General features: G+C 42.2%; 1 protein-coding gene across 2 annotated transcripts in view; it reads right to left on the bottom strand.

The window, feature by feature from the left end:
• Nucleotides 1–23,176, bottom strand: part of LOC143020923 (uncharacterized) — a 27,741-nt gene extending 4,565 nt beyond the window's left edge. The window contains exon 1 of one of the 2 annotated variants that reach the window (XM_076177872.1): nt 22,763–23,176. In XM_076177872.1, coding sequence (XP_076033987.1) covers nt 22,763–23,101 — 339 coding nt within the window. In that variant the 5' untranslated portion in view covers nt 23,102–23,176. Of the gene's footprint in view, nt 1–6,615; nt 7,030–22,762 lie in introns of those variants that run through there. The other variant, XM_076177871.1, reaches the window with a different exon arrangement.
• Nucleotides 23,177–23,432: the final 256 nt, after the last annotated feature.

Genomic DNA, 23,432 nt, shown 5'->3' with positions numbered 1-23,432 from the left:
TATATATATATATATATATATATATATATATATGTAATGAAAATATTTAATACTATTATATATTTTCTTTTCAATTTGTCTTTATGACAATCGATTTGAAGTATGTATCTCGTAAAAAGGAAGTCTACGGTAGTGGTCGCCTCACCGCGACCAAATCCGTCACCCTTGCCCGTTGTGCTATATTCCTTGCGCTTCAAGGAGTCCGTTTAGGGTGGGGCAGAAGTGACACCTCCCCCCCCACCCCGAGTGCAACGGTGCCAATTTTATCACCAATTATTAGATCGTCACTGTTACGTGTCACTCAGTAAGACCACAGCGTGGCAACATGGGGAGAAAGCGCTGTTGCCACGTATTATAAAATTTATTCAAATCGTTATCCTAAAAAGTTTTATCCATTGTACTATACAGCTTCAATTTCTATATAACAATAGATAAATAAATAAATAAATAAATAAATAAAAATCAAATAGCACATGGACTGGTAATGAGAGAAAAAGTGAGGTATGTATTAAGGTAGATTTGGAGGAGCGAGGACTATAGGGAACGAGAGCATGGTAGAGGGAGTCACACGTCCAACTGGCACTTACGAACTGCCTCGTCCTACATGGGATAGCGTGGAGGTCCTGCACAGGACCGTCAAGGTAGCTCCACGAATCTATACACCTGAGACTTGCTCCCTCAGATAAACAAACGAATAAATAAATAGACAATAAATATATAAACAACTCAAATAAATGAATGCATGTATAGACAAATCAATTTATAAAACAAATAAACGCATAAATGAGTTATCAAAGATAAATAAATGGTTGAATGAATAGATAATAGAATAAACATATGAATGAATAAATTATAAATAAAGAAACAGGTAAACGAAAGGTGTATAACTAGCTTGTCTCGTGTCATACATCTACCATAGTCATTATTGTCCAATTTGATGTTTCCAAATGAGGAATTCTAATAACACCAGTCTTATTTTTTCAGTTTCTAATTTAATTAACGACATCGCAATGTCGATAATATATACTCGAGGAGTGAATACATAATTGTGAAATTAACTGGAGGTATTCTCGGCACAGAAATATTGAGTTATTTTCACTGAAGACACATCAGCAAGTAATAGGAGACATGCCTATATCCAGAGATATATATATACATATATATATATATATATATATATATATATATATTATATATATATACACACACGAATAAATACATAGATACACAAATTGAATAAAAAGTTGTGAGCAAACAACTTATCTACATGTATTAACTTGTTCAGAAAATTTTAAATGATCTATTTCTCTATTCACCTCTATATTAATAATTTATCTGCTATTTATGTATTAATTTGTTCAGAAAAAATCATTTATCTATCTATTTAGTCACCTATCAATAATTTCTCTTCCTATTCATTTGTTTATAATAAATTCATTTATCTGATTTATTTTCGTTCTGATAAAAATGCAGTTTTGTAAAGTTTTTATGTTCGTGGCGACACGCTGTCCGCGAATTCTAGATGCTTTTTTTTTCGTTGTCGCTTCGTGATGATCGAACAGTGTTGCCAATTATGCGCGTCTAATTCAGCCCTGTTATCTTCGTACTCGACATCCCGCAAAACCACCAATTTCCGGTATTCTTTGCCAAATTATTTTATTCTTTTAAATTCTATTTTCATTCTATCTATATTCTATCTCGTTCAAATGTTATTTTATTCGATTTTACTTGATTTAATTACCTTATTTTTACTTGAATTTATTTTATTTAGTTTTATTTTTGCTTGTGTTTAGTCTTCGTTGTCGCATGCTACAGGATATTCAAAATGTTTCGACAATGTCGCATGCGACATTGTCGCCTCGGATTAATCCATCCTCAATACATTGCATGCCGCACGGTCCTTTTCCTTCCATGAACCTGCCGCCAGGCTACTTTAATCATTTCAGTTGCGTCGTCGTCGTCTCATCTCGCACATCGACACAACCGGTTTCATGAAACCGATCGCAACGGATATCTACAGGCTGTGAAACCAGTCTCCCTTGTACTGTCTGGAAATGAACCTACAATTGTAATTTATTTATTTATTTATTTGTTATTATTTGTCTGTTTGTTCACTATTCTTTCTTTGATTATCATTTATTATTATTTGTCAATTTATTATTATTTACTATTTACCTGATTGTCTATTATTTAACTTGACCTATTCATTTACTTTTATTACGTATTTATCATTTTTCCTTTGGGAAAGGGGGACAAGTGTAAGTGTAATAGTTTCAGAGGGATCAGCTTGTTGAGTGTAGTTGGGAAGGCTTATGGGAGGGTCTTGATTGAGAGGATTAGGAGAGGAACAGAGGGTGTAATTGGTGAGGAACAGTATGGGTTTAGGACAAGTAGGGGTTGTGTAGATCAGATCTTTGTGGTAAGACAGATATGTGAGAGAGCTATAGGAAAAGGTAAGGATGTTTTTTTTGGCTTTAATGGATCTGGAAAAGGCTTATGACAGAGTAGACAGGAAGGCACTGTGGGAGGTACTGCAGATATACGGGATAGGAGGAAAGCTGTTAAGAGCTGTCAAGAGTTTTTACGAGAGTAGTAGAGCTTAATGGAGAGAGTGAATGGTTTGAGGTAAAGGTGGGACTTCGTCAGGGATGTGTTATGTCGCCCTGGCTGTTCAATCTTTACATGGATGGGGTGGTGCGAGAGGTGAATGCAAGGGTAGTGGGTCAGGGGTTGGAGATGATTAAAGAAAATGGAGAAAAGTGGGAGGTGAGCCAGTTGTTGTTTGCTGACGACACTACGCTTGTAGCAGGATCAGAGGAGGGATTGAGGAAGTTGGTGACAGAGTTTGAGAAGGTGTGTGAAAGAAGGAAGCTGAAGATGAATGTGGGTAAAAGTAAGGAGATGAGATGTACAAGGGGAGAGAGTGACAGCAGGCTGGAGGTGAGCATTAAGGGTGAAAGACTGGAGGAAGTGGATAGTCTTAGATACTTGGGTGCGAATGTGGCAGGAAAGGGAGGAGTGGGGGTAGAGGTAGAATGTAGATTGAGAGAAGCGAGTAAATGCCTTGGTGGATTGAAAAGTGTAATGAGAAATAGACATCTGGGAATGGATGCTAAGAGGTTATACGAAGGAGTGATTGTGCCAACAGCATTATACGGGGCATAAACATGGAACATGAGAGAGGAAGAGTGAAGGAGTTTGAGATGAAATGTCTGAGAAGTATGATAGGGGTTACTAGGCTAGATAGAGTGAGAAATGAGGAGGTGAGGAGGAGAACAGAGGTGGAAAGGGAGCTGGGAGATAGGGTTGATGAAAGGGTATTAGGATGGTTTGGACTCATGGAAAGAATGAATGAAGAAAGATCAGTAAAAGAAGTGTGGAAGGCAGAGGTGGAAGAAGTGAATATGAGGGGGCGTCCTAGGATGAGATGGATGGATGGGGTGAAAGGGGCATTACAAAAGAGAAGAATGTCTGTGGAGGAAGGACGGGAGAGGACAAAAGATAGGGGTGAATGGAGAGGGGTTGTGTATAGATGATGCTGTGATGCATGAGGGGGAGTGGGTGGGGGATGGGGGGTGAGGAAGTATGTATGAGAAAAAAATTGACGCAGCCCGAAGGGATTTCTCTCCGTCTTCTCCTTTTCTGCATGAGGGGACGGAGAGGGGGGGGGGGTCACCGAATTTATGAAGCGGCCTTGCTGTGGATGTGCTGTGTCTTGCGACACTGCTTCTGACCTAGGGCAGTGGACAGGATACAGGGATGACCCGTCATCCAGGAGGTGCCAAGATAAGAGGGAGGGAGGAGGGTGGAGGGGAGTGGAATATATAGGAAATGGAATGGATGGGAGTAGTTTATATACTTTTGTTCTTTTTGGCTACCCCCCATGTAGGGGGAAAAGCCTTTGGTATATGTATGTATGTATGTATTATTATTTATATTATTATAATCTTTATTTATTTGTTTATTTATTTATTTATTTATTTTTTTATCCGACCTAGTTATGGACCAAAAGGTCGCCTGTCGGCACGCTCCTCCTTCCCAATCGTAAAGTACAGCGAATATTGGTTTCACAGAATGGAATCAGTTGCGATCAGTTTCATGCAACTGGTTGCGTCGGTGTGCGAACTGCCATCTTCCGTACTGTGTGGTACTTACCTCTTTACTCTGGTTGCCGCCACGAGATTTTATTCGTCTTTTGCGGCGAAAGTCATCTCGTGGTTTGAGCCAATATTCCAATTCATGTTTACCACTAGGAGAGGAATCCTAATGAACTTTCGGTCATCGTCATAATAATAATAATAGTAATAATAATAATAATAATAATAATAATAATAATAATAATAATAATAATAATGATTATAATAATAATTATAATAATAATAATAATAATAATAATAATAATAATAATAATAATAATAATAATAATAATAATGATGATGATATGGTTTAACGTCACAAACTCCTCCCAAAGGAAGGCTAGGACGGTAGCCCTAACACCCCTGTCACACAGGGATTCCGCATGAAAACCGAATGCTTACCGCACAAATATTTTGTATTCGTGAATTGTACGCGAAGCAATAGTAAAGTAATCGTTTTTCGGTCGGGGAGTTCGCGGAGCGTGCGGCCGAGAAATTTTGGACGCGGAGCGATCTTTGAACGGTTCAAAAATTTAGCACGACCAAATGTTCGCGTATCTGACGCGTACCATGCGGTAATCGTACGGAGAATTGACGGAGAGCATACGGAATTGGTCGGGAAATGTTCGTTTTAATCGTGGAGTTGACGGTGAAATCAGTGATTTTACGATCGTTTCCCGACTACCGCCGACTATTCAACGAACGTTTACCTTCCGTATCGCTATTGTAAACCGTCTGTTTCACGTCTACGCCGTTCATTCCGCGTTTGATATCCGTATTTGACGCATAAATACCTCACAATCCCATTAAGAACACTACTAAATCACGAACAATACACTACCGCTTCACGTTTATCATCGGGACGCTATAAAAGCGCCTGAAACTACCGATCCTCATCAGTCTGTGCCGAGTTTCTGAGGAGTACACATCTACAGGACCTGGAGAACCCCTACACCGTGGACGAATTGACGTGATTCTGACCTCCAGAAGACTTGACCATGAACCATCCAGTGCCCCCAATGATGGCATTGCTGCTCCATTTCTAGCAACAAGCCCAGCAAGTTGTGCAAATTCATTATATTCTGCAGAGGAGGAGGAGGAGGAGGAGAGCTAGAAGGACACCAAGGCAGGTGTGGGTGAGACCCTGGATTGGCAGAAGTGTTGAACTAGGCCTGTACGACAAACTGTTGGTGGAGCTGAGGAACGAGGACCAGAGGTCCTTTCACAACTTCATGAGAATGCCAGTCGAGATGTATGACGAAATTGTGGAGAGACTCACCCCCAGAATCACCAAGGACACCACAAACTGGCGTGCACCACTCGATCCAGGCCTGAAGGTGGCACTAACACTACGACACCTTGCTTCAGGATCCAAGTACAAGACAATGCAGTATGCTTGGAGGGTGCCTCACAACACCATCAGTATGGTTGCCAAGGAGGTGTGTGAGGCTATCGTGGAGGAGTACTTGGACGAGCAGTTGACGTGCTCCACGACTAAAGCAGAATGGAGAAGAATCTCTGATGATTGGTACCGAAGGTGGAACTTCCCACACACGATAGGGGCCATTGACGGCAAGCACATTACATGCAAGGCACCCCCTAATTCTGGCTCAGAGTATTACAGCTACAAGGGCTTCTTTAGTGTTATACTCTTCGCCATGGTGTCCTTGGACTACAAGTTCATGTATGTTGATGTGTCTGGCAATGGGTCTGCCTCTGATGCACAGATCTCCAACAACAGTGCGCTCAAAGCAGGTCTGGTGAATGACATCATGGGTTGGCCTCAACCTGACCCCTCCCCAACGATGACCAAGATGTGCCATACTTCATTGTTGGTGATGACGCATTCTCCCTGAAAACCTTCCTCATGAAGCCGCACAGTCACAGGAAGATGACAAAAGATGAAAGAATTTTCAACTACCGGCTTTCCAGGGCGCGTCGAGTGGTGGAGAATTCCTTTGGCATCTTGGCCAACAGATTCCAGGTTCTTCTCACAACCATGCAACACCACGCTGAAACTGTCAGACTCATCGTGAAAGCTTGCGTGCTTCTCCACAATGTGATGCGGACCAGGTACCCTGTCATGCAGAACCGACTGGTGGACTACCAAACTCAAGATGCTGTCATTGTACCTGGTGAATGGAGGGATGGCCGTGACCTCCATGACACGCAAGATGCCGGTGTCAGAGCCCCAAACAGAGCCTTCAAGTAAGGGAAGGAGCAGCGCAACCTGCTAAAGCACTGGTGCAACAGTCCACCTGGTGCCGTGCCATGGCAAGACAAGATGGTGGAGCGACCTTAGACTACTTGAAGGACTAGCTTGATAACTGTTTGTTGTAGTATTATGTCATGTTGTAATAAAATGTTATGATTCACTTGCTATGTCATGTCGATTAACTTGCTATTGTAAATACATTGGATATAAACATAATAAATGTATTGTGTGCAAAGTGATCAATTGATAATATAGGTAACTTACATGAGGCTGGGCTGGTCTCTTGTCCACCAGGGACATCTCATGGAGGATGGCGGAAAACTTGAGCCTCACGTGATCAAACTGACCATCTTTGAGGTTTCTCAAGGCGTGTCCGAGGTACATGATGAACGGCTCTCTGGGGGCGCTGACCTGCTGCTGCTGCTGCTGGAGCATCTGCGTCATGAGCTGGCTGCTGGTGTTGACCGACGCAATGAGGTTCTTCAGTTGCGCTTCCAGGGCGTCGTCAGCTTCACAACGCTCCCTCTTGCTGGACCGACTGGAGGTGGGTGTGGGAGTGGACGTGGATGGCTCCTGGCTTCGGGCCTCGGCTGCAGCACTGGCCTCAATCCCATCCAGGTCGAGCAGCTGATTAGGTTGGCTCAATGGGGGCTGACTTTCCATGGGCTCGTCCTCGTCACTTCATCTCCGGCAGCCTCTTGGAGGCAGCTGGGGCAGACCTGGCAATCTGCGACATGGGCTCAGACTCGCCTTCCACGATTCGCAGTTGGTCTCTGTAGAACGAGAACCCACCCACGATGGCCTGCTCCCGGTCAGTGAGCTTCTTGCCAGCCGTGCCCGAGCCAGATTTGGCCTTGGTCCGCATGAGGCAGACGTACCAATCCTTGCGATTCTTCCACCACCCTTCAAGGTAATGGCCAGTCCTGCCCGTGCCCATCTTCTCGGCCTGGTGGTGGAAGTACGTCATTCTGTCCTTATAGTTCTTGTGTCCACGGCGCCAGACAGCAGGGTTCTCCGGCAGCCACTCCAGTATCTGTTGTTCTTCATCCTCAGTCAGTTGGTAAGACTGCCTTGACTTTTTCTGTGGTGGGAGTGTGACTGCCGGGTGCTCCTCTTCACTGTCTGGGATGGGAGGTGTGGGAGTAGGGATACCACGTGCCTTCCACTTGCCTTTGTTGCCGCCTCCTCTCTTCCTCTTGCCTCGACCAGCACCTTCACCAGGGTGAGGGGGTGGGGCGGGACCGCCCTCGTCAACAGCAGCAGCAGCGTCAGCACCAGGGGTAGCTCCTCCCTCGGCCTTGGAGGTGTCACGGTCCTCCGGCTGCTTCTCTTCTTCAGGTAGTGGCTGCTTCTCCTCTTCTTGAGGTGGTGGGGTTGCTGGCTGCTTCTTGGTCGGAATCTCCTTTCCGCGTGCCATGGTGAGTAATCCAATCAGTAATCGAGTTCGTAATCCAGTCAGTAATCCAGTGAGAGTTCTTGGTAATCCAGTGAGTTAGAGTTCTTGTTGATCGCTACGCGTCTTGAGCACAAGTGACGGGGCGCCGCGGTCGCGCTCCGCGTATATGTTCGCGAAGTGGTCGGTGATTGGTCGGCGATTGGTCGGCCAATTAACGGCGAGCATACGCGGACCTACCGCGGAGCATGCGGTGAGCGGTCGTTTTAATCGGCGAGTGTTAGTGATCTGGACGGGCGCGTTAGTGGAGCATACGCAAAATGGACGGGCTGTTCAGTGAGTGTTCGGTCACTGTTAGTGGAACGTTAGGGGACCACACGGAGAGCATACGTGCTTTGGTAGTTTAATTCGTGAAACGTTCGGGCAATTGGGCCAAATTTGACGTGGTCGGGGATATACGGGAAGTGTTATCGGAGCAGTAGTGATGCATACGGAAACTGTTAGTTAAACGTACGCTATTTATTCGTTAAAGCTCCCCAACTAAAACAAAATTTCACCCCATTTCTGCCCGATCTCTCCACGATCAAGCCATTTTTGTGCGGTAAGCATTCGGTTTTCATGCGGAATCCCTGTGTGACAGGGTCTTTACTGAGGACTTTGTAGCGTGGAATCTAATGAATCATGCCCTTGGTTCAACTTCGCCGGTGGCAGGATTCGAACCGGCATCCCCTCGACCTTCGCCGCAAGTAACGACGCCCTAATGATGATGATGATGATAGTAATAATAATAATAATAATAATAATAATAATGATAATAATAACAGCAATAATGGTAATTATAATATTTCAACTAGGAGGGGGCTATGCCACATTTCCAGGGGAAGGGGAGGAAAGCGACGGCATGGGGGAGGGTTATGGGGGGAGGGGGGCAGAAACAAATACGAATATTAAAAGGGGGTTGGGGGGGTTGCTTACACAAGCGTCAATGGCCCAAAACTTCATTTGCATAGAAACGGCCATTTTTGTAAGCTGCTGCTAACATTTCCGTTTTACATAATAACGTCTGTAATTTATAAGCATTCTGAAATAAATTTAAATAGTCGTATTAGTATCATTTTTGTCTGGTTATGGTTATGAGGGTATACAGAGGTAGATTGCATGGTGGAAAGTCTTTCGAGAGAGAGAAAGCGGGAGAGAGAGAGAGAGAGAGAGAGAGAGAGAGAGAGAGAGAGAGAGAGAGAGAGAGAGAGAGAGAGAGAGAGAGAGAGAGAGAGAGAGAGAGAGAGTTGACATTGGCACTAACAGGATCTTATCAAATTGAACAAAATTAAAAGCAAGATCAATGAGGTCTTACGACCTTTCTAAAAATACATATATATTTTTCATTTATTCATTTATTTCTTATCTTCTTTTCTGACTGTGAACTATAACGTTCTAACGCATCACCTCACTCTGTATCACGCATCCTGTATGTGACTTCCACCCGTCCGTTCTCCTATCCAAAGTCACAATGCAATCACACTAATATCACCACGAGCAGACAAACGCAGCAGATAGACCAGCAGGTAGAGCAGTTGCGCAACAGGATAGAAAGCCGAGCAGCAGACATATACAGCAGAGAGACCAGCAGGTCGCAACAGGACAGGACTACCAGCAGTGCCAGAACAGCAGAGGGGACCAGCAGCATGCAACAGAACAGGACTACTAGCAGTTACAAAACAGCAGAGAGGACCAGCAGGCAGACAGAAATATCTGCAGCTGGGAGATCGATGCAGCTGTAAGAGGACAACAGCTGTACAGGAGGACAGAGGCCTGAATGTGATTTCTTGCAGCTTCATACTCGTTCACACCAATGGCTGACAACACGCTCGCATATATTCTTTGAAGGTGTAACAGTTCTGTGGAAAAAGGTGGTAAGGAAACTCTGGCTGCATCAGAAACACGAATATAAACTGACGTTTCAATTACGCATATGTATACCGACTACAAAAGGTTTCCCAAGAACCAAATTAACATTACCTCCAAGTTAATCCAATAACTAGCTTCAAGAAAGTGGTTAATGTTCATCAAAGAACTCAAAAGATCACAGGGTGCTTTATATATATATATATACATATATATATATATATATTATATATATATATATATGTGTGTGTGTGTGTGTGTGTGTGTATGTGTATTGATTTAAACTATGACAAATGTATCTGAAGGCGGAGAAAGTATACGAGGAATAATGGAAGAATTTTACTGCCTTAACGTTTTGACCCTTAGGGTCTTGATCATAAAGCTTTGTGATCAAGACCCTAAGGGTCGAAACGTTAAGGCAGTAAAAAAATTCCATTATTCCTCGTATGCTTCCTCCGCCTTCAGTTACACACACACACACACACACGCACACACACACACACACACACACACACACATATATATATATATATATATATATATATATATATATATATATATATATATATATATATATATATATATACACACACATATACCGGGATTCTTACCGGGGCATTGCATGACACTAGGCCAAAGCTCTACCGACTGAGCTAAAGGAGCTCTAAAATTCTCCAACTTGGAAGTTGATCTAACTTCCGAAGAACTAAGTCGACTGCTAACCGTCATTCTAACTTGATTTTACGGAGACTTAAGCTCAACTCGTAGCCAGGGGGTGAAGCTGGTACGAATCAAGTTAGGACGGTAGTTAGCAGTCGACTTAGTTCTTCGGAAGTTAGAGCAACTTCCAAGTGTTTGAGACTTTTAGAGCTCCTTTAGCTCTGTCGGTAGAACTTTGGCCTAGCGTCACGCAAGGCCCCGGTTCGAATCCTGAGGCGTCTGTCGGAATTATTTGACATGCGCCGTCAATGGCAATTCTATTCAGGTATTACAATGACGAAAGCCCATCAAGAAGTCGGAATTATTTCACACACATATTATATATATATATATATGTATATATATATATATATATATATATATATACACATATATATATATGATTCCGACAGTCGTCCCCGGACTCGAACCTAGGCTTGCGAGAAGCAAATCCGACGCTCTACCAACTGAGCTACCGAGACTCTAAAATTCTCCAAACTGGGAGTTAATCTCACTCCCCGAGGGACTAAGTCGACTGCTAACTGCCGTCCTAAATTAATTTTACGGAGAACTAAGCCCAACTCATGGCTCGTGGTTAAGTTGGTAGGTACCTTTGATGGAATTTCGTCGTTACCTGAATAGAATCACCAGTGGCGGTGATGTCAATCAAATAATTCCGACAGTCGTCCCCGGACTCAAACCAAGGCTTGCGAGAAGCAAAGCCGACGCTCTACCAACTGAGCTACCGAGACAACGAGCAAATCTGCAACAAAAACAATCAGAGGTCTTATTTCTATTTGGACAAGCACAAATTCCTGTGAAACCTGAGCATCGTGCTATAATGGAACTTGAAGCTTTTTTCAGACCTTGGAAAGAGATCTAAAGCGACTCAGAAATCGACGCACCCCAGCTCAGATAAAAAGGAGAAAACATTTGTGGATAACCTGGATGATCTCTTTGACATATCCCATGCTAATGCACTAGACATGATAGAACTTCAAGAAGACAAAGAATTTCCCCTTGCCCAAAGAGAGAAGGGAAGACGTGGTTATATGGAATCTGTGGATAAGGCTCTGACTGCGAAGGAAATGCGAATCATGCAGAAAAGGAAAGCTGAAGATATGAGTAAGAAAAAATCTGAAGAGGAATGCAAAGCATCGACTTCTAAAGGCGATATTCTTGCATCTTCCAGCAGCAGCGAGTACGCAAACAGTACAGATAGCAGCATGTCGGATGACACAGAACCTCATCCAAAGTGCTCTAAAGCCAGAGAGAACATTGTTACACCTCTTGCACCTGCACTCGATGAGTAAACTTCTGTATCCTTTCTAAACCTGGATGTTTCGGAAACTGATCAGACTCACGGCCAAAGAGGAGAAGACTCTTAACAGAAGGACCTCATCCAAAGTGCTCTAAAGCCAGAGAGAACATTGTTACACCTCTTGTACCTGCACTCGATGAGTAAACTTCTGTATGCTTTCTAAACCTGGATGTTTCGGAAACTGTTCAGACTCACGGCCAAAGAGGAGAAGACTCTTAAGGAGCTTTGTAGTTTTGGAATTCTATTGGTTTACTGCCCCAAATGCGCTGGAAGCACATCGACGTGATCTAACGTTAATAAAGTCCCTTCTTCAATTTTCCAATGCAGCAATCTCCAAAGCTACATCAAACTATCGAGGTTTTTCTGACATCTGTCTGAGGAGCTAGTAGAACTCTGTTTCTTCGATGATGCTGTTCCTCCTAAATCAAAGCAGTGCATGGTTGCCAAGGTTCAAGGTGAAGACGATGAGGAAGAACTTCTAAAAAGACCTCAGTATCAGTCCTTTCTTAAAAGAGAAACGTCTCGAAGATTTTATTACTCCATAGACAATGATATTCTTCAATAAGCTTCAGCTGGATACTAACTTCCTCAAAGAAGATCCAAGTTCCTGGTCGAGAGGAGAGGGTTTCCAAACTAATCGAGCGATCGCACGGAGCTTGAAAGTAGTTAATGACAAATTTGATAAACTGGAGACTTAAAAACGGGATCCATCGAGCGTTACTCCCTTCCCGTATAATAGAATTAGGCACAATTGGTTAGATACACACATACAGAAGAGAGATAGATTAAATATAAAGTACAGTGGAACCTCGGAATACGAACGCCCACAAATACGAACACTTTAGGATACAACCAAAAGAGCTAACAGAATCTGGTTTCGGAATACGAACGTTGAATCGAAATACGAACACCTTGTTCCGTCACCCACTCGCTGCTCTCATCTCCACTTGTAAACAACTCAGTGGTCCCACATCGGCTCTTGGGCATTGAACTCACGCGCTCTACACAGGCATAATTCCCACGTGTTATATATGTACTTGTTGATATATATATATATATATATGTATATGTATATATAATATATATATATATATATATATATATATATATATTTTTTTTTTTTTTTTTTTTTTTTTTTTTTAAGTGTTATAGCCGCAAGTATGGGGTCTAAGAAACATTGCTGCAAGAAAGTCTCAGGAAGGAAGAAGGTCCATATGACCATTGAGATGAAAAAATAATTTTGTAGAAAGCATGATACAGGTGTGCGTGTCCCTGATCTTGGTACGAGAGTACGGCAAGTCAAGATCAGTACGAATATTGAAGCAGAAGCAAGCAACACACAAAAACCACTGACAAAATTGAACAGTTACTGATGGTGTGGATAAATGAAAAACTCTCAACAGGTGATAGCATGTCAAAGGCGATTATTTGTGAAAAAGGCAAGGCAACTTCACGTCGATATAATAAAGAAGGAACCAAATGAGGAAGGTCAAAATATGTTTAAGGCTAGTCGTGTCTGGTTCGACAGGTTTCGATATCTTCTTGGCATTCGTATTGTCGTCAGGCATAGTAAGTGTGGTAAGTGCTAACTCGAGCCACGCGGCTGCCAAGAAATTCGTTAAGATCTTCAATGAAATAATGACTGAGGGTGAATACTTGCCGCAGCAAATCTTCAACTGCGACGAGACTGTAATATTCAGGGGGGAAAATACCACACATGACTTACATCCCGAAGGCAATGTGACGTTAAATGGTCATTAATTTTACGGTTTTGATCGGGTGAAACGTGTCATTTAATTTCCCTTTATTCCCTACGGGGGAAATTCGTTTCAGAATTCGACCAACTTTTAGGAACGAATTAAGTTCGAATTCCGAGGTTCCACTGTACGATTTCTACGGGGCCCAAGCTCATGAACGCGCAACCCCCCCCCCATCCACCTCCTACCCCACCACCCCTCCCATTCACTGCCCCAGACAAAGAACGGAAGACAGCAACGCAGTGAACGCCCAAATTCTCTCTCTTTGCTTATTTGTTCTTTCCTCTCTCTCTCTCTCTCTCTCTCCTTCTCCAATATGAAAGTTTGTCAGTTCTTCTATTCTATTTATGCTCACACTAGGCCTTTAACGTGGATGAATTAATTTACTTGGTGTGTGTGTGTGTGTGTGTGTGTGTGTGTGTGTGTGTGTGTGTGTGTGTGTGTGTGTGTGTGTGTGTGTGTGTGCGTGCGCGCGTGCGTGGGTGTGTGCGTTACTATTCAGTACACAGGAAAACAGGTCGCAAAGACAATTGAGTAAGGAAAGGCTACGTAAATCAATTATGTTAATGGACTGAAAACAAGGCAGACAATATTAGTTTCTCTCTCTCGCTCTCTCTCTCTCCTGTTTGTGACTCAAATGTATTACTCCACTTCTATCTCCTTCCTCCCCTCAAATCCTCACCTCCTCTCTCTCTTGTTTGTGTGTCTCAGATTTGCTATTCCGTTTCTGTCTCCTTTCTCTCTTTTTGTTTCCCTCCGCCCCCTTCTCTCTCTCTCGCTCTCTTTCGCCTTCTATTTCTCGTAACTTTCGTTCTCTCTTTTCGTCCTGTCTCTGCTCGCACCCTACCTGGGGAAGGACAGATTTATCACGCAGAGGTGTAAGATATACAACGACTAATGGTACACAGGGTGTCAACAATAGACTCGCGATTTGCTAGTCTTCCAAAAAGGATTAGATGATGCAGATTAGGTTAGGTTAGGTTTGAAAGATCGCTAGGTGTTCTAAAGTGAAGCAGATTAAGTCAAGTTAGGCTAGGTTAGTTTGGGAAGATCACAAAGTGTTCTAAGGATGTGTGGAGTGTATACTTCCTATTTCTCTTCCTCTGCTCGTTTAATGAACTATGATTCTTGTTCTCATCCTCTTCCTCCTCCTACTACGTAACTATCCTTCCTCTTCCGTCTTCTCTCTCCATCATTCTATTATACCTGTTTTTTTTTCGCCCGCAACTGTTTATGTAATAAAAACTCTGTTACAGATCCAACAATGAGAATTATCTTGGACACATTCATCATTGAGTAATACTTTCACATATTACTAAGATCGTGACCTTTAATATATTTATCATATTATTTGTTATTATTAATAATGTTAAGATTACTATCATCATCATTGTCATTATTTTATTATCATTACTATTATTAATATCACCATGTTTATTATCATTATCGTTATCACCATTACTATTATTATTATTTTCAATTATCATTGTTATTATCATTATATGTATTTGGTATCGTTCTCATTATCTTACGTTATTGTTCCTATTTCCTATACTATTGTTATTGTTAACATTGTCTCTAGCGCTATTTAATGTGCACAGAAAAAGGTGAAAAGGAAATATATGATGAATAGGTAGAAGCAAAGGAAGGGAAAGAAGAGAATCATAAGGGCGTAGAAAGAGGAAAGATACGTAAATGATGAGAGTAACTAAAAGAGGAAAAGGAGAGAAGAGAGAAGGGGAGACGAGGTAGAATGAAGAGATTGAAGGAGAAAATTTGTTAACTAGCGATTCTATCCGCACAACGCCAAATAAAAATTAGAGAAAAACTTTGTAGAGTCAAAAAATGGCGAATGAAGGGTTGAACGTTATTCATTGAATATAAAGTGAACTTAGAACGAAAAACGAGGAAATCAAACCAAAAAAAAAAAAAAGAGAAAACGTGAGGCAGGAGAGGAGTTGGGATAAACAACATCCCAAGAAGGATAAAGAAAAGAAAAATTCTTGGAGTAAATAGGGCAAGATGTCGAAGAAAGTTGAGGAAGAGAAAATGAGTAACAAAGGCTTTTGAATAAAAGGAGAAATAATTTTTTTTAAACATTTCAGTGAGGTATTGAACGCACAAAATGAACAGCGTATGCACATGTCAACAATGACGTGGAACGAAGGAAGAAAAGGATCACATATTGGAAAAAGATAATTTTTTTTAGTAATATGAAGAAGAAGACTTTGCAGTGACCCTCGATATAAAAGCATTGTTACAAGAGGGAAGGAACATAAAAATAATGTCAATTTCTGGAAAGATATATACGTGATTGAGATAGAATAGATATGATGGAATGAAAGGTAGAGGGGAAGCAGGATGGATTTAATCGATGAAGAGGAAATATGGTCTTTGTGTTTACATTCAAAACTAGCAAACGGATGATCAAAGGGAGATTTTTGTATATCTTAAGGATTTATTAAAAGGATATAATGTATTGGATTGAGGAACCATAACGGTGTTGTTGATGCATAGGATGATGGAAATTTGACAAAACCGTTAAAAAAAACCGCGTGAAATATTAAATATGCCGAATGTGTGTAGAGGCAGGAGATAGTGGTTAACGTGAAGGCTGGGGTAAGGTAGTTACTGCACTGGGCTCCTTTCCCTCCTACATCCTACTTTCAACCTCCATTCGAATAACTAAAATATGTCTTCGCTTACGAATTCTAAACATCTTTTAGATGGCAACATTACATTCGTATTAGTTTACAATCTCTTAGTTCGTCATCATCTTTGCTATATATGACAGAAAGACAAATTGATATTTGGAGATTTGAAAAATAAAATTTTGCAATCGATGTCGTTTATGAACGAACGAACTCTCAACCGTCGTCGCTGGCGAAGCCCGCGAAAGGTTGGGATGTGTGTTGTCGCCATGTATTTTCGTGCACACTTCACCGCAGCAGGGTGTTGCAAACTCCAGGAACAGAGTCGTGTGCATGGAAAGAAAATATTCGTTTAAGGCGGCTCCTGGACAGTCACTGTGACAAGGGGATGTACATTATCAGTCTTTTGTTCAACCATTTGATAGAGTTATAAGTAAAATGAAAGGGAAGGCTCCTGGGAATGGAAGTGGAAGAGGATTAAATTACTTATCATTAGCTGATGTAGTACTAGAACAGCGTTTCCCAATCTTTTCCGACCCTAGCACGTCCTGTCGCCAGGCCTAAGCAGCTCAGCACCCCCTAACTAATATCTTATTACTAGAAGGACAAAGGAAAGTGCATCTAGTCATCGCTTCCCAGCAACCCCTAGAAATGATTTCAAGAACCCCAACTTGGGAAACTGTAAAAATGGGTTACAAGGAATAATGAAAACGTTTTGGAAGACTTCCGAGAGGAAAAAAATAAGCAAAAATGTCAACAAAAGTAGTGACGGTATCAGGAAAGAGATCGAAAGTGACATTTGAGATAAAATAAAAAACGAAATCATTTAGACGAAGCAGAATAGCCTGAATACTTGAGGTTGTCACTGTGTGAAGAGAAAAGTATCCCAGACTAAAGCGAACTTTGGGCATAACCGTCGTTTGTTATCAGTCTTATCAAAACCAAAATTTAAACGCGCACCACTACGATAATGAAAGTACAAACGACTGCTCACTTTCTGCGGTTTCTTATCTCGATGTCGTCACTGCCAGATTTTTCCTATGGTAATTCTTTCCTTCCTAGTCTACTCGGGTTAAGGCCATGCAAACAAGGTCATCATAATAAAACAACAGGGCAGGACTCGCAGTAATGGGTATAAACTGAACAAATTTAGATTTAAGAAGGAAAAAGGCAAGAATTGGTTTACTAGGGTGGTCGATGAATGGAATAAACTTAGTAACCATGTAGTAAGCGCTGAAACTATCAGTTCTTTTAAAAAAACGATTAGACAACTTTATGGGCGGGGATGACAGGTGGTGATGGATACGGAACTGCCTAGTGTAGGCCTTATGGTCTCTTGCAGTCTCCTTTATTCTTATGTTCATTCCCCACCATCTGGTTCTCTCAGCAAACAATCCTGTCGCCTGTGTTGTTGTCATTATCGGTTGCTATTTTCACCGACTACCTTCAGTTCTTCCTATGTGAACGCATCCCTTTTTAAGAACACAAGAATGAATGAGACTGCAAGAGACCATAAGGCCTACACTAGGCAGTTCCAGGTCCATCACCACCTATCTTCCCCCATCCATAAAGTTGTCTAACCATTTCTTAAAACAACCGATAGTTTCAGCGCTCACTATATGGTTACTTAGCCTATTCCATTCGTTAACCAGTTTTTACCTATTTCCTTCTTAAATCCAAATTTGTCCGATTCAAATCCATTACTGCAAGTCCTACCTTGTTGCTTATTAATCTACCTCCTGTCTTCCTCTCCTTCTCAACCCTCCTGTCTACTCTGACATATTTCATATCCTCCTTCTCTCGTTCTCTAATCCCTACCTTCTTTCTTTCCTTTCTTTTCCTATGGATCTCCTCTTTCCTAAGTCCTTCTTTGAAACCTCTCCCTTTCCCATCACGTAGGTCCTAAAATGTGTAATAACAATATTAATCAAAACCAAATAGCTTCTAACTCTATTCAGATTTTAATATGATTTAACACCATGTGTATATAACTATCGCACCATTTGATAGCTAATACCTAATACTGAATTTAGATTTATTAGTAAATCACTATTATCATTATCATTATTATTACTATTATTATTATTATTATCATTATTATTATTATTATTATTACCCAAAATTGAATGTAAGAATTTAACAATTCGGCGTCTATGACCTTGGCAATTACAACGCCAGATAACCTTTAATCAATCAATCAACAATTCCCATCATGTATTCTCCTCTCCTAATTCCTCATGTTGCTTTTCTCTCTCCTTCCGTCCGTACAACTCTTCTTGCTTCTCGTGTAACTCTTCTTCCTGTTCTCCCATCCTCCTGTTTCTCTTCCTCCTCGCGACGAAAGCCGTGCCTCTGCATGCCAAATCGCCTGCTTCAATTCATCACGTGCTGACCTCCTCCTCCTCCTCCCCCCTCCCTCCACCTTGTAACCATCCCTGGCCTCCTGACATAAAATTAACGTTTATCCGTTATGCCTAGTAACTAGTGGCTCCCAACAATAGTACGGAGCTGTCTTCCTTCCCCCGTACCCTAGTTCCAATGCGTGGCCTCGTGCCTTGTTCCATAAGTATCCTTGTTTCTTGGTCGTTCATGCCTGTGCATGGCAGTCGCTGGGTTCCCAAGTTTCCAAATGTAACCAGGGACCTCAAAGGTGACTAGGGCCGGACGTCACCCCCACCCCCCCACAGCCATCTCCATCCCCCAACCCCTCCTCCAACTCCTACTCCCCACCTCCTCCCACTTCTTCGGTTCTCTCTCTCCCTTTTCATCCGTCACTCTACTCCCCTTTTCCCGTCCTTGTCCTTCTCCATTCTCTTCATTTTCCCGTCCTTGTCCTTCTCCATTCTCTTCTCTTGCTTTTTCTATTCCTCCTCCTCCTTTTGTTCCCTATCCCACGATTAGAGTACCTTTCTTCTTTGTTCTGCTCTTGATCTCAATACTCATCCTCCACATTTTCTTTACTTCTCATTCCTAATCTATCTGCCGCTTCCTTTACTCTCTCACTCCTGTCCTAGTTTCACCAACTTCACTTCCCACAACACGATCGAACATTGGCCGACGGGCACTCGCTAACTGCCCGTCACTCGGGCAAATTAGACGGGCAAACGATTGGATTGCCCGTGCCTGTTCTTCACTCCCGTCACCAGACAATGCCTGGCGCACGGAAGGTTGCTGCCGAGTATGGTATGACGGCTCTGCCAGACGAACGATGCGGAGCCCGGGACCCTGGCTGTCACTTACCTCAGTCTCTCGATAGGTCACCACTGTACAGAATGTCCAGCACGCCGTCCGTTAAACAGCATGAAGTCATGCATTGGTCTAGAAAACAGACCATGCTGTTAATAAAACTCTATCGCCAGCATCCGTGCTTATGGAATGTCAGGGCGGACGTGTACAAAAACAGGGACAAACGTGCAGCGGCACTAGCTGCAATTACAAAGGATATGCAGATAAGGAGGACTAATGTTAACATAAGTGAAGTGAAGAGGAAAATAGAAGCAATTCGAAATCAGCATAGACGAGAGCTAAGAAAGATGCAAGCTTCCAAGACGTTTGGGAGTGAGGAAATTTACGTTCCCACATTCTGGTGTTTTGATGCCCTGCAGTTCCTCGTTGATGGCGACACAACTCGACAATCTGTGTTAAACATGGATACCCACACAACTGAAGATATGTCAGAACAATATTCAGATCATGAGGTACGTATATACACTCTCTCACTCGCTCACCCATTAGGGTGACGGTTTAATCACATTCGTACAACCCCTCAACCCAACTAACCTGCCTCATGGAGGAGGGGGAGGTGGGGAAGGAGGTGCACCGGTCCTTTCCACCTACGAGGTCAAACATGGACATATATTAAGGCTGAATGGATAAAGATTACAGTATATTTATAATTAGTATATATGTTATGTATTAATCACTATAAAGTACAATGCGCTCTTCATTTCTGTCCACCGGTTATTCCTGCGACACACCATGGTAATCGTACCGCGCCAGCCACTGCCGACGCCCGTGTGTGCGTGTCGCCGACCACCACTTGTGTACAACACACAGCCTTTGCCCGGTAGATGGGCAACGCCCGACGTGCAATGCTCGATCGTGTGTAGCCTCAAGGTCTTTTGTATTATACATCTTCAGAAAAAAAACGAAAGTTCTTAAAATCACTTCGTTATAATTTCTTCTATGGTTTAGTTGTATATATACAATGTGCGTTTTCTATAACTTTCTAATCCTATTTCTCTTCCTTATTTAAGTCTCTTCTCGTTCCTTCCTCTGAAATGAGAGAGAGAAAAAGAGAAGAGAGAGAGGGGTGGGGTGGGGGAAGCAGGAATTGAAATTATGATGGTGAATGAACAATCAAGATGACACATGCACAGAGAGAGGGGGGATGAGGGAGGGAGGGAGAGAGTAATAAAGGTGAAGAACATATGCCAGGGGACAACATGTGTTCGGAAAGGAGGAGGAGGAGGAGGAACATGTGCTGCGATGGGGGCAGAGGAAGGTTTTGTGAAACAGGAAGGGAGGAAGAGGAGGATGGTGGCGGGGGAGTGGGAGATACAAAGGGTAATGGGGAGAAAGGCTAGCGAGGGGAGGGGGAAGGGATGGATACATCAGCGTGTCTGATACATTTTCACATGAGAGGTAACACGCGAACACACGGATACAAGCAAGCACAGACACGTGCACAGTATTTGCATAAGTATTAATTTGGTTATGGACCCACATGTGTCTGTGCTTATTTGATTATGTTAATATGTGCCTTTAACTAATTGCATTTACCTAATTGTAATATATAGGACTGGAACAACGTTCGTGGGGTCCCGTCTGTCTGCGTGTTTGTCCGTGTGCGCGGGTTATTTGTGGGTGAGATTTCGTGTGTGTGTGTTTGTGTGCGTTTTCAATTCTGCTGTGGCTTAAATGAGTTTCCCACTAGCTATTGCCCTTCCTTCTTCCTCACAAATAATCCTGTTTTCGTCAAGCTAGATTACAGACAAGAGCCTACCGCTGTCAGACACAAACACAACATAGGTGGGGTGGAGGGAACTCAATGCTTCGGTGTGGGACGCAGTAACACCACGTGTAGGCTACAACAACAAATGCGTAGGCACGACAGTTATGCATTTCGCACATCCAGTATCCTAGAGAAGGGAGTTCATTTTTATTAGAGGCAAAATAATTTTTGTCCTTCATAAGTCTAATCTGGAGGCACACGTAACTTTGTCTAGTTATTATGACACAAGATAGCTGAAATTATTTGATTAATTGTCTAGTATTTTTAGTCTTTATAGCAATACATGAAGACTAGAGGGAATGTTGATAGGCAACCACGTGCAGTTTGTTTGTAAACTTTTATCTCTTTATCTTATCATTGATTTATTAAGAAAAGAATTTTCTTCTTGATACCCTTACATAACCCACATGTATTTGTGGTCTTAAGGGAAAACCAATACGAGCCGGTGCAGTATTGGAACTTGACACAACCAAATCCCTAAGGTCTGCTTATGAGGCCGCAGGAAATGAGCTTATGGACTTCTGATAAGTGCGACCCATCTTACGGCGTTTATCTTTGTGTGTTCTTACATAAAATCAAACTTTGTCATCTGAAACATTTTTAAAAGTAATTTTCCACAAAATGCTTACAAAAAGTTAGTGTTTTTTTTTAATATAAAATTTAAGTGTTAAATGTGAAATCTAAATATTACAAAACTTCCTATCAACATATTCTGGATTTTAAGTAAATTCCTTCTTTCGATGCATTCAACCAAAACAACATTAAAAAAATCTTCAACATGAGCACTAATTTATCTACCTACAATTAAAAAAGATAATGTTAACAAAAATTACAATCTAGAAAAAAATAAGACAATCAGAATGAACTTAGTCATAAACAGGGCTAATGTGTGAGGTATACTTCCTCCTCACCATGGAAAAACAACAAATAACATCATTTACTCCTTTGGTTACCAGTGGTGGTGATGTTTATGGTGGTGGTGATGTGATGGTGGCAGTAATGGTTACGGTTTTGATGGTGATGTGATGGTTATAGTGATGTTTATGGTTATGGTGGTGATGTGATGGTTGTGGTGATGCACTGACAAAAATATTGCCTTGCTCAGTACCCAGTGGTAATTGTTACATATTTCATACAATTTTTCTCCTACTACATTTATTATATGTATAATTTACTGAAACCAAACTGGTTAAATATATTAGAGGGTGTTTTGTCCTGTAAAACACACACACACACACACACACACACGTGTAACGACTCGATGGCGCATTCGCGGCCGGCACTACGGCGGTCCGGGTTCGAATCACGCCCAGGGCTGAAATAATTTCAGTATCGCTGCGTTACGAGTCGTTACTCGCAGTGGTAGCATTCGCGGCCGCCACTACGGAGGTCCTGGTTCGAATCTCACCCAGGGCTGAAATAATTTCAGTATCGCTGCGCTGCGAGTCGTTACTCCAACTCTCGTGGGCGGGGAGTTGTGTGTGTGTGCGTGTAAGGTCACAGCATTGTCCATAGATCAGTCATATATAAGCTCTGAGCTCTCTTCCGGGAGGGAAATAGCTGTCGATCACGAGTCTAACACGTGATCCAAGACCATGGTGAATCATACACAAACACACACACACACACACACACACGAGAACAACGTTGAACTTATAAACGACAACTTACCTCGAAATCATCACCATCATCTGTCTTCAAATTAATTCTCCTTGGGATATAAGTTTCATCCAAGAACGTGAGAAGGGAATACCCAAACCACACTTTCCCCTTCCCTCCGTTGCTCCTCATTCTTAAAACCTTTTTCCTTTCTCTGTGAAAAGCCGATCTCAAATTCTTTATTTTCTTCTTGATATCGCTGATCCGGCAGTTGTACTTCGTCGCCAGGGCCCTCAGCGTGTTGCCTTTCAGCTTGATGTTTTTGTAGTCGAGGGAGGATGCTTTCCATAATTCGGGGGCGTTGCGGTAATCCTCGATGAATTTGATCGTGCTCTCAAGCGACCATTCCATCTTGTCGAACGGAACATTTGCGCAGCGTACTGCTCCGTCTCGCGCCTAAGCCGACACTGTTCGACAAGCGCATGTCGAGGTGCGTCGTACAGCGGGGCGACACAAGCAACAAGTCGTATGCGACGAGCCTGGCTCTCGACACGTAGGCTATGCGTGGCTTTCAACAAAGATATATGTTGCTTTCGACAAGGCGACATTGTTGCTTCGTGTTGATGCCGTGATTTTTTATGATATCACAAAAAAAAAAAAATCTACTGGTTCAACCATATCGCAACCATATCACAGGTTAAGAAATTATAGATATATAACAATAATGATAATAGGAATAATA

This window comes from Oratosquilla oratoria, chromosome 41 (assembly GCF_046742065.1).
Source record: "Oratosquilla oratoria isolate Oo_2021 chromosome 41, ASM4674206v1, whole genome shotgun sequence".
Lineage (NCBI taxonomy): Eukaryota > Metazoa > Arthropoda > Malacostraca > Stomatopoda > Squillidae > Oratosquilla > Oratosquilla oratoria.
This window is presented reverse-complemented; position numbering and strand designations above follow the sequence as displayed.